Source organism: Taudactylus pleione, unplaced genomic scaffold, assembly GCF_031769625.1.
Source record: "Taudactylus pleione unplaced genomic scaffold, aTauple2 ptg000423l, whole genome shotgun sequence".
Lineage (NCBI taxonomy): Eukaryota > Metazoa > Chordata > Amphibia > Anura > Myobatrachidae > Taudactylus > Taudactylus pleione.
Window position 1 is genome coordinate 640,379 of NW_028284825.1, and position 14,505 is coordinate 654,883.

General features: G+C 35.5%; 1 protein-coding gene and 3 pseudogenes across 1 annotated transcript in view; all 4 read left to right on the plus strand.

Annotated features, from left to right (window-relative positions):
- Window positions 1-2,237: 2,237 nt before the first annotated feature.
- LOC148506139 (5S ribosomal RNA) lies at window positions 2,238-2,356 on the plus strand (annotated as a pseudogene).
- Window positions 2,357-7,293: 4,937 nt separating this feature from the next.
- On the plus strand, window positions 7,294-7,412 carry LOC148506140 (5S ribosomal RNA; annotated as a pseudogene).
- Window positions 7,413-9,303: 1,891 nt separating this feature from the next.
- The window catches only part of LOC148506141 (uncharacterized), a 121,937-nt gene continuing 116,735 nt past the window's right edge, over window positions 9,304-14,505 (plus strand). Inside the window, exons 1-3 of the mRNA XM_088447193.1 lie at window positions 9,304-9,652; window positions 9,803-10,077; window positions 10,244-10,495. Of these exons, the coding sequence (XP_088303319.1) occupies window positions 9,304-9,652; window positions 9,803-10,077; window positions 10,244-10,495 (876 nt within the window). The remainder of the gene's footprint in view (window positions 9,653-9,802; window positions 10,078-10,243; window positions 10,496-14,505) is intronic.
- LOC148506142 (5S ribosomal RNA) lies at window positions 12,156-12,274 on the plus strand (annotated as a pseudogene).

Here is a 14,505-nt window from a genome sequence, read left to right on the forward strand (position 1 = left end):
GAAGGAATCGGCACCTATGAGAAATTATAATGAATCCTTTTCAAAATCCAGACTAAAAGGGAAATCTACTTACTACCCTTTAGAATCCAAAGGAAATTATATAAGCGTGTTTTATGACATGGTTAAAAAGGATTTATGTGAAAATGAAATAAGCAAGATTAAGAAACAGAATTTAAATAATAGGGAAAAAGAAGCCTTGAAGAATCTCAAAGAGAACAGAGATTTAGTGATAAAACCGGCTGACAAAGGGGGAGGGTTAGTCATTATGGACTATGATTATTATCTCAAAGAAGCCCATAGACTATTGGATGATGTGAATTCATACGAGAAGCTGGATAATGATCAAGTTAACAATTACATAGATGAATTAAGGACCATTTTGGTACATGGTCTGCATAACAACATCATCAACAAAGAGGAATTCCAATTTCTGATGAATACTAACCCTCGAATCCCTATATTTTATTTTTTGCCCAAGATACATAAATCGCTAACAGAACCCCCGGGCAGTCCTATTATAGCGGGTATTGATTCACTGACTTCTAATTTATCTAAATTTGTGGACCTTTTTCTTCAAAAATATGTAATCAAATTAGAATCTTACCTTAAAGATACCACGAATATGTTGCAGTGTCTAGAGGGAGTCCAGTGGAAACAGAGTTATAACTGGGCAACCATAGATGTGCAATCCCTCTACACATGTATAGAGCACACAAAAGGTATAAATGCAGCAAGGGAATTCCTTGAGTTGGATGGTACTATGGATGTTTTACAAAGAGAATTCTTATGTGATCTTATGTGTTTTATACTTAACCACAATTATTTTAAGTTTTTAAATCAATTTTATCGTCAAATATGCGGCACGGCTATGGGCACCACTTTTGCACCAAGCTTCGCAAATTTGTTTATGGGATGTTGGGAGAATTGTTACGTTTATACAAACAACCCATTTAGGACGAACCTAATTTTGTATAAAAGATATATTGACGATATATTGATTATTTGGGAAGGCATAGAGGCAAGTTTTAACCAATTTTTAATTCATATTTCAAACAACAACATGAATCTTAAATTCACGTCTAATTTTAACACTACTAAAATCGAATTTTTGGATTTGGTACTATCATCGGTGGAAGGTAGCATCTGTACTAAGAACTTTATTAAAACCGTGGATGCTAATAGCTACCTGCATTTTAAGAGTTGCCATTTGGATAAATGGAAGAGGAATATTCCTTACTCTCAATTCCACAGAATAAGACGTAATTGTAGTGACAATAAGACGTGTGAGGAACAACTTGAAATATATACAGGAAGATTCAGAGAAAAGGAATACCCAGAGACGATTCTTACTACTGCACTTCAAAAAACTAAATCGTTGAATAGACCAGAACTCCTTAAATACAAGGTGGAAGTATCAGGTAAATCGGAGAAAATACCTTTCGTTACTTCATTTAATGGTCATGAGGGTCAAATTAGAAAAGCATTCAATAAGAATTGGAACATTCTTTTAATGGACCCAGTATTATGAAACATCCTACCACCAAAACCACAAATTATTTATAAGAAGTCCAAAAATGTAAAAGATCTATTAGCACCAAGCATGCTTGCCAGAAAAGAAAACTACAGTGACATCTAACACGCTTAAATGCAATGGTAGCTATAAGTGCGGCCATTGCAATATTTGTAGGTTTGTTCACCCTAAAAGAAAAACTTTTACAAACTCAGAGGGGTCGAAGGAGTTCAAAATAAAAGACTTTATGAACTGTAACTCCACTTCGGTTATTTACTTACTGGAATGCACCTGTGGACTCAAATACGTGGGCAAAACTAAAAGACTATTGGAAATAAGGATCCATGAACATATCCGCAACATACGTAATAAAATAGAAGGACATGCGGTCTCCAAGCATTTTTCCCTAGTACATAATTCCAATCCGGAAGATATAACATTCAAGGCCATTAAACTTGTCAAATTAGGGGAAAGAGGAGGAGACCTTGGAAACCTTCTTTCAAGGTGCGAAATGTACTGGTTATTTGAACTGGACACTTTGACACCAAAGGGATTCAATGAATACTATGAGATTGCTCCATTCTTGTAGTATTAATTTTCCATCTACCAATATACCACACAGTTGATCCAATATTGGTAATGGTTAAGGGCTTGATCTGTACCTTGGAGGGTGACCTACTTGAGAAGATCAGGTATGGTAGATTGACGAGAGATTGTCACCTTTCTTCATTGCAGCCATACCACTGGATGTATGCCCAATACCATCTGATCTTGGAAGCTAAGCACCTGTGGGCCTGGTTAGTACTGGGATGGGAGACCTCCGGGGAATACCAGGTGCTACAGAGATTCCAGTAGGTGACAATTTCCTGATGGGAACATGAGCAATGAAGATTGAAGTCCAAAGAACATATGGAACTGAAAGAATCCTTGAACACTGAGCCAGCAAATAATATGTGACACACATAAGTGTACTTGCAAAACTGTAATGAGGATTACAAATATGTTAAAAATGTGGGAGTCCTTATACGAAGAACTATCTATTTGAACTTTTTATCAATTCCCTCTATTATGAAAAAAACTACTAAAAAATCATATACAATTTTTCATATGTCTAAGGAGTTTGATCATGTTGCCGCATTGATGAATTATGATAAGTTATTAAGTGATTTTAGATTCCAAATAATTTTTTATCAAATAGCAATATGTGGGCTGAGAATTGTTTTTTAATATAACTTAAAGTCTAACATGTGTTTTTTAATAATCTTAGATAACGTTGAGAGTATGGGCGGAAGTGATTCATCTAACGTTTATGCCAGGAGTACGTTAGAATCTGGATGACGCTACTTATGTCCCCATAGAAACAGAAGGCCTGCTTGCGGAGTTATGGTGATGCGGAGGGCGGAAGCAAGACAGCAGCCATCGTGAGAACGGGCAGGAGAAGGGCAGATGTGACAGATGTGGACGCTGCCCCCAGGACGGAGGAAAGGAAGACCTGATTGTGGGCGGAAGGGAGCTGACACCGCAAGAAGAGCGGATGTGACGGAAGTCGATGACGCTGCCTCCAGGACGGAGGTGTGATGTTTCAACCTATCCGGGTCCTGAAAGAGAGCGGCAAGATACCAGATGTGATGTACTAATTAAGGGCGGAAGTGATAGAGAGAAGACGGACTTTGCCCTTTTGTTATGTGAAGATTTATTGTTTTTAAAACATAAAATATAAATAGATATAATGCAATGGAATTGAGTTGCAGTGGCACTTATCCATCCTGTGTCAATTTACTATTTTGATCAATATTAGTGCATGTGCCAAACAGGAAGTGATGCGCTTGTCTAATCTCTGATGAATTAAGGTGGGGGTATAAAAGGGAGAGGGCCCCACCATAACAGTATCCCCTTGATGAAGTCCCCAGGATGAAACGCATTGGGAGTGAATCAGCCTTGCCTCTTGAACCAATGAATGAGCAAAATACTTTCCACTTTCCTCATATAAGCTATTAACTTATTTATTCTCTTAAAAAGACATGTTTCTTTTTTAAAGTGAATATTATATGCTGAGTTTTTTTAGACCTTTTCCTCTGATTTTATCCACCGGTCTTAAAAGGGTCTATTGTGTTTTATATGTATACGTTTTTATCTATTTCTATGTATTTTGTGTACTTATTAAATTGTTGAATTATTTATTTATAAGCACTGGCACTTTCATTTTTTATCACATTGTGAGCTTTATTTAATTTTATTAAGGATTAATGCACTTTGGTAAACCAGTCGCTCTGTAGTCATTTTATTTTTCTATACATTTTCTAATACATTTACCAGTATTATTTATTTGACTTTGAGCTGACGCCTATTAACTTTGGGTTGGGTTGACACAATTGTATTTAGTATCATAAGATACATCACTTATAAAGATATTATATTTTGGCGCCATACCCACCTATTTTTCTTTACACTATTTTTTGGTATATTTTGGGTTGATGCGGCCTACACATCCAAAATTATGTTTAGAAATAAAGATCGTATTAATAAGAGAAGTGATTTTTGTCTAAAAAATTTTAATGAATGGAATTCCCCTTATAAAAATGCTCCCATAGAAAACATGGATAATATGTTTTGGGAGATGGAGAAAATACTGACAAAAGAAATAAAGGCATGGTGGGATGTTTGAGGATTAGAGCACTATATATCTGTGAACAGAATTCCCAGGTGCTTAAGACTCCTAAAAAATCCCACGTTTGGCATGGAAAATCCGGACTTCCTAAAAAGTTGGGATAGCATTCTGCATAAGTGCTCTTTGGATTTAATGAGATTGATAATAGAAGAAAAAAAGATTGTATTGTTCAATTTGGAAAAAGATAATTCAAATATGGAAGTGGTAATGGAAGAATCTAAAGAAAAAGAGGAATTCAAGATTAATGAAAAAGTTTTAACTAAAAAAGTGGAAAAGGTGGAAGAAATGGTCATGCAGAGCAAGGAAAGAAAATTCATCAGAGACAAAAAAGACTATGAGCAGAATAGAATTAAGAATTGGAGTAGATTTTATGGACAAGAAAGTGCAACTAGAAAATTGCAAGTAGATGATGGACAGAGTTGGACTACAGTCCCTAGAAGAAGATCATAGGAGAGCACACTAAAATGAACTCACCTCCAGACCCACAACAAGTCGCATGAAAAATAGATTTACTACTCTACAACGTTTAGATTCCAACAGCGACAGTGATTTTTTATCCCCAGGATAAGATCTTTTAACGAGCAACAGAAAAACCACTTTCAGGGAAACTATAAGGACAGCCTCCCCCTTAAAAAGAATGTACAGAGAAGAGGAATACGGGGAGGCAGGAGGAAGAAATACAAAAAGGCGACACCTGTAGTGGACCCTCTTAAGAAAGGCATTTTTAACTTATCTAAACACAATCTAAGTAAATCTGAGATCTCTTTGCTCAGTAAAGGTTTGAACTTTGCTCCCACTAGTAATATGAACAAGTTTGACACCTTCAGTGACTTAAACAAATATGTACGTAATCTAACTTTGAAAAGACATTTTTTAAGGAAGGAATCGGCACCTATGAGAAATTATAATGAATCCCTTTCAAAATCCAGACTAAAAGGGAAATCTACTTACTACCCTTTAGAATCCAAAGGAAATTATATAAGCGTGTTTTATGACATGGTTAAAAAGGATTTATGTGAAAATGAAATAAGCAAGTTTAAGAAACAGAATTTAAATAATAGGGAAAAAGAAGCCTTGAAGAATCTCAAAGAGAACAGAGATTTAGTGATAAAACCAGCTGACAAAGGGGGAGGGTTAGTCATTATGGACTATGATTATTATCTCAAAGAAGCCCATAGACTATTGGATGATGTGAATTCATACGAGAAGCTGGATAATGATCCAGTTAACAATTACAAAGATGAATTAAGGACCATTTTGGTACATGGTCTGCATAACAACATCATCAACAAAGAGGAATTCCAATTTCTGATGAATACTAACCCTCGAATCCCTATATTTTATTTTTTGCCCAAGATACATAAATCGCTAACAGAACCCCCGGGCAGTCCTATTATAGCGGGTATTGATTCACTGACTTCTAATTTATCTAAATTTGTGGACATTTTTCTTCAAAAATATGTAATCAAATTAGAATCTTACCTTAAAGATACCACGAATATGTTGCAGTGTCTAGAGGGAGTCCAGTGGAAACAGAGTTATAACTGGGCAACCAAAGATGTGCAATCCTTCTACACATGTATAGAGCACACAAAAGGTATAAATGCAGCAAGGGAATTCCTTGAGTTGGATGGTACTATGGATGTTTTACAAAGAGAATTCTTATGTGATCTTATGTGTTTTATACTTAACCACAATTATTTTAAGTTTTTAAATCAATTTTATCATCAAATATGCGGCACGGCTATGGGCACCACTTTTGCACCAAGCTTCGCAAATTTGTTTATGGGATGTTGGGAGAATTGTTACGTTTATACCAACAACCCATTTAGGACAATACTAATTTTGTATAAAAGATATATTGACGATATATTGATTATTTGGGAAGGCATAGAGGCAAGTTTTAACCAATTTTTAATTCATATTTCAAACAACAACATGAATCTTAAATTCACGTCTAATTTTAACACTACTAAAAATAGAATTTTTGGATTTGGTACTATCATCGGTGGAAGGTAGCATCTGTACTAAGAACTTTATTAAAACCGTGGATGCTAATAGCTACCTGCATTTTAAGAGTTGCCATTTGGATAAATGGAAGAGGAATATTCCTTACTCTCAATTCCACAGAATAAGACGTAATTGTAGTGACAATAAGACGTGTGAGGAACAACTTGAAATATATACAGGAAGATTCAGAGAAAAGGAATACCCAGAGACGATTCTTACTACTGCACTTCAAAAAACTAAATCGTTGAATAGACCAGAACTCCTTAAATACAAGGTGGAAGTATCAGGTAAATCGGAGAAAATACCTTTCGTTACTTCATTTAATGGTCATGAGGGTCAAATTAGAAAAGCATTCAATAAGAATTGGAACATTCTTTTAATGGACCCAGTATTACGAAACATCCTACCACCAAAACCACAAATTGTTTATAGGAAGTCCAAAAATGTAAAAGATCTATTAGCACCAAGCATGCTGCCAGAAAAGAAAACTACAGTGACATCTAACACGCTTAAATGCAATGGTAGCTATAAGTGCGGCCATTGCAATATTTGTAGGTTTGTTCACCCTAAAAGAAAAACTTTTACAAACTCAGAGGGGTCGAAGGAGTTCAAAATAAAAGACTTTATGAACTGTAACTCCACTTCGGTTATTTACTTACTGGAATGCACCTGTGGACTCAAATACGTGGGCAAAACTAAAAGACTATAGGAAATAAGGATCCAGGAAAATATCCGCAACATACGTAATAAAATAGAAGGACATGCGGTCTCCAAGCATTTTTCCCTAGTACATAATTCCAATCCGGAAGATATAACATTCAAGGCCATTGAACATGTCAAATTAGGGGAAAGAGGAGGAGACCTTGGAAACCTTCTTTCAAGGCGCGAAATGTACTGGTTATTTGAACTGGACACTTTGACACCAAAGGGATTCAATGAATACTATGAGATTGCTCCATTCTTGTAGTGGTAATTTTCCATCTACCAATATACCACACAGTTGATCCAATATTGGTAATGGTTGAGGGCTTGATCTATACCTTGGAGGGTGACCTACTTGAGAAGATCAGGTATGGTAGATTGACGAGAGATTGTCACCTTTCTTCATTGCAGCCATACCACTGGATGTATGCCCAATACCATCTGATCTTGGAAGCTAAGCACCTGTGGGCCTGGTTAGAACTGGGATGGGAGACCTCCTGGGAATACCAGGTGCTGCAGAGATTCCAGTAGGTGACAATTTCCTGATGGGAACATGAGCAATGAAGATTGAAGTCCAAAGAACATATGGAACTGAAAGAATCCTTGATCACTGAGCCAGCAAATAATATGTGACACACATAAGTGTACTTGCAAAACTGTAATAAGGATTACAAATATGTTAAAAATGTGGGAGTCCTTATACGAAGAACTATCTATTTGAACTTTTTATCAATTCCCTCTATTATGAAAAAAACTACTAAAAAATCATATACAATTTTTCATATGTCTAAGGGGTTTGATCATGTTGCCTCATTGATGAATTATGATAAGTTATTAAGTGATTTTAGATTCCAAATAATTTTTTATCAAATAGCAATATGTGAGCTGAGAATTGTTTTTTAATATAACTTAAAGTCTAACATGTGTTTTTTAATAATCTTAGATAACGTTGAGAGTATGGGCGGAAGTGATTCATCTAACGTTTATGCCAGGAGTATGTTAGAATCTGGATGACGCTACTTATGTCCCCATAGAAACAGAAGGCCTGCTTGCGGAGTTATGGTGACGCGGAGGGCGGAAGCAAGACAGCAGCCATCGCGAGAACGGGCAGGAGAAGGGCGGATGTGACAGATGTGGACGCTGCCCCCAGGACGGAGAAATGGAAGACCTGATTGTGGGCGGAAGGGAGCTGACACCGCAAGAAGAGCGGATGTGACGGAAGTCGATGACGCTGCCTCCAGGACGGAGGTGTGATGTTTCAACCTATCCGGGTCCTGAAAGAGAGCGGCAAGATACCAGATGTGAAGTACTAATTAAGGGCGGAAGTGATAGAGAGAAGACGGACTTTGCCCTTTTGTTATGTGAAGATTTATTGTTTTTAAAACATAAAATATAAATAGATATAATGCAATGGAATTGAGTTGCAGTGGCACTTATCCATCCTGTGTCAATTTACTATTTTGATCAATATTAGTGCATGTGCCAAACAGGAAGTGATGCGCTTGTCTAATCTCTGATGAATTAAGGTGGGGGTATAAAAGGGAGAGGGCCCCACCATAACAGTATCCCCTTGATGAAGTCCCCAGGACGAAACGCATTGAGAGTGAATCAGCCTTGCCTCTTGAACCAATGAATGAGCAAAATACTTTCCACTTTCCTCATATAAGCTATTAACTTATTTATTCTCTTAAAAAGACAAGTTTCTTTTTTAAATTGAATATTATATGCTGAGTTTTTTTAGACCTTTTCCTCTGATATTATCCACCGGTCTTAAAAGGGTCTATTGTGTTTTATATGCATACGTTTTTATCTATTTCTATGTATTTTGTGTACTTATTAAATTGTTGAATTATTTATTTATAAGCACTGTCACTTTCATTTTTTATCACATTGTGAGCTTTATTTAATTTTATTAAGGATTAATGCACTTTGGTAAACCAGTCGCTCTGTAGTCATTTTATTTTTCTATACATTTTCTAATACTTTTACCAGTATTATTTATTTGACTTTGAGCTGACGCCTATTAACTTTGGGTTGGGTTGACACAATTGTATTTAGTATCATAAGATACATCATTTATAAAGATATTATATTTTGGCGCCATACCCACCTATTTTTCTTTACACTATTTTTTGGTATATTTTGGGTTGAGGCGGCCTACACATTCAAAATTATGTTTAGAAATAGAGATCGTATTAATAAGAGAAGTGATTTTTGTCTAAAAAATTTTAATGAATAGAATTCCCCTTATAAAAATGCTCCCATAGAAAACATGGATAATATGTTTTGGGAGATGGAGAAAATACTGACAAAAGAAATAAAGGCATGGTGGGATGTTTGAGGATTAGAGCACTATATATCTGTGAACAGAATTCCCTGGGGCTTAAGACTCCTAAAAAATCCCACGTTTGGCATGGAAAATCCGGACTTCCTAAAAAGTTGGGATAGCATTCTGCATAAGTGCTCTTTGGATTTAATGAGATTGATAATAGAAGAAAAAAAGATTGTATTGTTCAATTTGGAAAAAGATATTTCAAATATGGAAGTGGTAATGGAAGAATCTAAAGAAAAAGAGGAATACAAGATTAATGAAAAAGTTTTAACTAAAAAAGTGGTAAAGGTGGAAGAAATGGTTATGCTGAGCAAGGAAAGAAAATTCATCAGAGATAAAAAAGACTATGAGCAGAATAGAATTAAGAATTGGAGTAGATTTTATGGACAAGAAAGTGCAACTAGAAAATTGCAAGTAGATGATGGACAGAGTTGGACTACAGTCCCTAGAAGAAGATCATAGGAGAGCACACTAAAATGAACTCACCTCCAGACCCACAACAAGTCGCTTGAAAAATAGATTTACTACTCTACAATGTTTAGATTCCAACAGCGACAGTGATTTTTTATCTCCAGGACAGGATCTTTTAACGAGCAACAGAAAAACCACTTTCAGGGAAACTATAAGGACAGCCTCCCCCTTAAAAAGAATGTACGGAGAAGAGGAATACAGGGAGGCAGGAGGAAGAAATACAAAAAGGCGACACCTGTAGTGGACCCTCTTAAGAAAGGCATTTTTAACTTATCTAAACACAATCTAAGTAAATCAGAGATCTCTTTGCTCAGTAAAGGACTGAACTTTGCTCCCACTAGTAATATGAACAAGTTTGACACCTTCAGTGACTTAAACAAATATGTACGTAATCTAACTTTGAAAAGACATTTTTTAAGGAAGGAATCGGCTCCTATGAGAAATTATAATGAATCCCTTTCAAAATCCAGACTAAAAGGGAAATCTACTTACTACCCTTTAGAATCCAAAGGAAATTATTTAAGCGTGTTTTATGACATGGTTATAAAAGGATTTATGTGAAAATGAAATAAGCAAGATTAAGAAACAGAATTTAAATAATAGGGAAAAAGAAGCCTTGAAGAATCTCAAAGAGAACAGAGATTTAGTGATAAAACCGGCTGACAAAGGGGGAGGGTTAGTCATTATGGACTATGATTATTATCTCAAAGAAGCCCATAGACTATTGGATGATGTGAATTCATACGAGAAGCTGGATAATGATCCAGTTAACAATTACATAGATGAATTAAGGACCATTTTGGTACATGGTCTGCATAACAACATCATCAACAAAGAGGAATTCCAATTTCTGATGAATACTAACCCTCGAATCCCTATATTTTATTTTTTGCCAAAGATACATAAATCACTAACAGAACCCCTGGGCAGTCCTATTATAGCGGGAATTGATTCACTGACTTCTAATTTATCTAAATTTGTGGACATTTTTCTTCAAAAATATGTAATCAAATTAGAATCTTATGTGTTTTATACTTAACCACAATTATTTTAAGTTTTTAAATCAATTTTATCGTCAAATATGCGGCACGGCTATGGGCACCACTTTTGCACCAAGCTTCGCAAATTTGTTTATGGGATGTTGGGAGAATTGTTATGTTTATACCAACAACCCATTTAGGACGAACCTATTTTTGTATAAAAGATATATTGACGATATATTGATTATTTGGGAAGGCATAGAGGCAAGTTTTAACCAATTTTTAATTCATATTTCAAACAACAACATGAATCTTAAATTCACGTATAATTTTAACACTACTAAAATAGAATTTTTGGATTTGGTACTATCATCGGTGGAAGGTAGCATCTGTACTAAGAACTTTATTAAAACCGTGGATGCTATTAGATACCTGCATTTTAAGAGTTGCCATTTGGATAAATGGAAGAGGAATATTCCTTACTCTCAATTCCACAGAATAAGACGTAATTGTAGTGACAATAAGATGTGTGAGGAACAACTTGAAATATATACAGGAAGATTCAGAGAAAAGGAATACCCAGAGACGATTCTTACTACTGCACTTCAAAAAACTAAATCGTTGAATAGACCAGAACTCCTTAAATACAAGGTGGAAGTATCAGGTAAACCAGAGAAAAAACCTTTCGTTACTTCATTTAATGGTCATGAGGGTCAAATTAGAAAAGCATTCAATAAGAATTGGAACATTCTTTTAATGGACCCAGTATTACGAAACATCCTACCACCAAAACCACAAATTGTTTATAGGAAGTCCAAAAATGTAAAAGATCTATTAGCACCAAGCATGCTGCCAGAAAAGAAAACTACAGTGACATCTAACACGCTTAAATGCAATGGTAGCTATAAGTGCGGCCATTGCAATATTTGTAGGTTTGTTCACCCTAAAAGAAAAACTTTTACAAACTCAGAGGGGTCGAAGGAGTTCAAAATAAAAGACTTTATGAACTGTAACTCCACTTCGGTTATTTACTTACTGGAATGCACCTGTGGACTCAAATACGTGGGCAAAACTAAAAGACTATTGGAAATAAGGATCCTGGAACATATCCGCAACATACGTAATAAAATAGAAGGACATGCGGTCTCCAAGCATTTTTCCCTAGTACATAATTCCAATTCGGAATATATAACATTCAAGGCCATTGAACATGTCAAATTAGGGGAAAGAGGAGGAGACCTTGGAAACCTTCTTTCAAGGCACGAAATGTACTGGTTATTTGAACTGGACACTTTGACACCAAAGGGATTCAATGAATACTATGAGATTGCTCCATTCTTGTAGTGGTAATTTTCCATCTACCAATAAACCACACAGTTGATCCAATATTGGTAATGGTTGAGGGCTTGATCTGTACCTTGGAGGGTGACCTACTTGAGAAGATCAGGTATGGTAGATTGACGAGAGATTGTCACCTGTCTTCATTGCAGCCATACCACTGGATGTATGCCCAATACCATCTGATCTTGGAAGCTAAGCACCCGTGGGCCTGGTTAGTACTGGGATGGGAGACCTCCTGGGAATACCAGGTGCTGCCGAGATTCCAGTAGGTGACAATTTCCTGATGGGAACATGAGCAATGAAGATTGAAGTTCAAAGAACATATGGAACTGAAAGAATCCTTGAACACTGAGCCAGCAAATAATATGTGACACACATAAGTGTACATGCAAAACTGTAATAAGGATTACAAATATGTTAAAAATGTGGGAGTCCTTATACGAAGAACTATCTATTTGAACTTTTTATCAATTCCCTCTATTATGAAAAAAACTACTAAAAAATCATATACAATTTTTCATATGTCTAAGGGGTTTGATCATTTTGCCGCAATGATGAATTATGATAAGTTATTATGTGATTTTAAATTCCAAATAATTTTTTATCAAATAGCAATATGTGGGCTGAGAATTGTTTTTTAATATAACTTAAAGTCTAACATGTGTTTTTTAATAATCTTAGATAACGTTGAGAGTATGGGCGGAAGTGATTCATCTAACGTTTATGCCAGGAGTACATTAGAATCTGGATGACGCTACTTATGTCCCCATAGAAACAGAAGGCCTGCTTGTGTAGTTATGGTGATGCGGAGGGCGGAAGCAAGACAGCAGCCATCGTGAGAACGGGCAGGAGAAGGGCGGATGTGATGGATGTGGATGCTGCCCCCAGGACAGAGGAACAGAAGACCTGATTGTGGGTGGAAGGGAGCTGACACCGCGAGAAGAGCGGATGTGATGGAAGTCAATGACGCTGCCTCCAGGACGGAGGATTGATGTTTCAACCTATCCGGGTCCTGAAAGAGAGCAGCAAGATACCGGATGTGATGTTCTAATTAAGGGCGGAAGTGATAGAGAGAAGACGGACTTTGCCCTTTTGTTATGTGAAGATTTATTGTTTTTAAAATATAAAATATAAATAGATATAATGCAATGGAATTGAGTTTCAGTGGCACTTATCCATCCTATGTCAATTTAGTATTTTGATCAATATTAGTGCATGTGCCAAACAGGAAGTGATGCGCTTGTCTAATCTCTGATGAATTAAGGTGGGGGTATAAAAGGGAGAGGGCCCCACCATAACAGTATCCCCTTGATGAAGTCCCCAGGACGAAACGCGTTGGGAGTGAATCAGCCTTGCCTCTTGAACCAATGAATGAGCAAAATACTTTCCACTTTCCTCATATAAGCTATTAACTTATTTATTCTCTTAAAAAGACAAGTTTCTTTTTTAAAGTGAATATTATATGCTGAGTTTTTTTAGACCTTTTCCTCTGATTTTATCCACCAGTCTTAAAAGGGTCTATCGTGTTTTATATGTATACGTTTTTATCTATTTCTATGTATTTTGTGTACTTATTAAATTGTTGAATTATTTATTTATAAACACTGGCACTTTCATTTTTTATCACATTGTGAGCTTTATTTACTTTTATTAAGGATTAATGCACTTTGGTAAACCAGTCGCTCTGTAGTCATTTTATTTTTCTATAAATTTTCTAATACTTTTACCAGTATTATTTATTTGACTTTGAGCTGATGCCTATTAACACTGGGTTGGGTTGACACAATTGTATTTAGTATCATAAGATACGTCACTTATAAAGATATTATATTTTGGCGCCATACCCACCTATTTTTCTTTTATATATATGTAGTCATTATATATTTCATTTGATTTCTTTTTAAAACCAAACTTATAACTTTTATTGATTTTTTTAGTATCTTTAAATATTATACAATTTAAATTAAAACACAATTGTATGTACAGTAAAATGTCTACATATTTTTGTATAGTATATTAATCTATATCAGTTTTCCTAAACTCATCATCTGTATTTGACAAAAATAAGACCATCATTTTTTGTAAAAAAAGGTCCATACTCCTAATTGCATTTCCTGTGGTTTTTGCAGTCATAAAATATACTTCAAAATAAAGTGGTTCAGTACATAATTAAGTTAATCTAAATACATACATGAACCAGGGAAACAATTTTTACCTATTTACTCTGCTTGATTTGCACAGATTATTATCCAGGGTCATTGTAATCAGCCCATGTCTTCTAACTGTTTGGAAAGGCATTTCAAAAACAATAGTGAGATAATTAACATGTTCAACTTCATACCCAATAGTTAGATTGGCATCATTCATATTTTACAACCTTTAATTAAGTAATATATTTACTTCACATATATTTAGCCACATTTACCAGACAATCTCCGTAACTACATTCAATAAACTGTGTTGTTCCTTGATAATCTCCTATAGTTTAGTA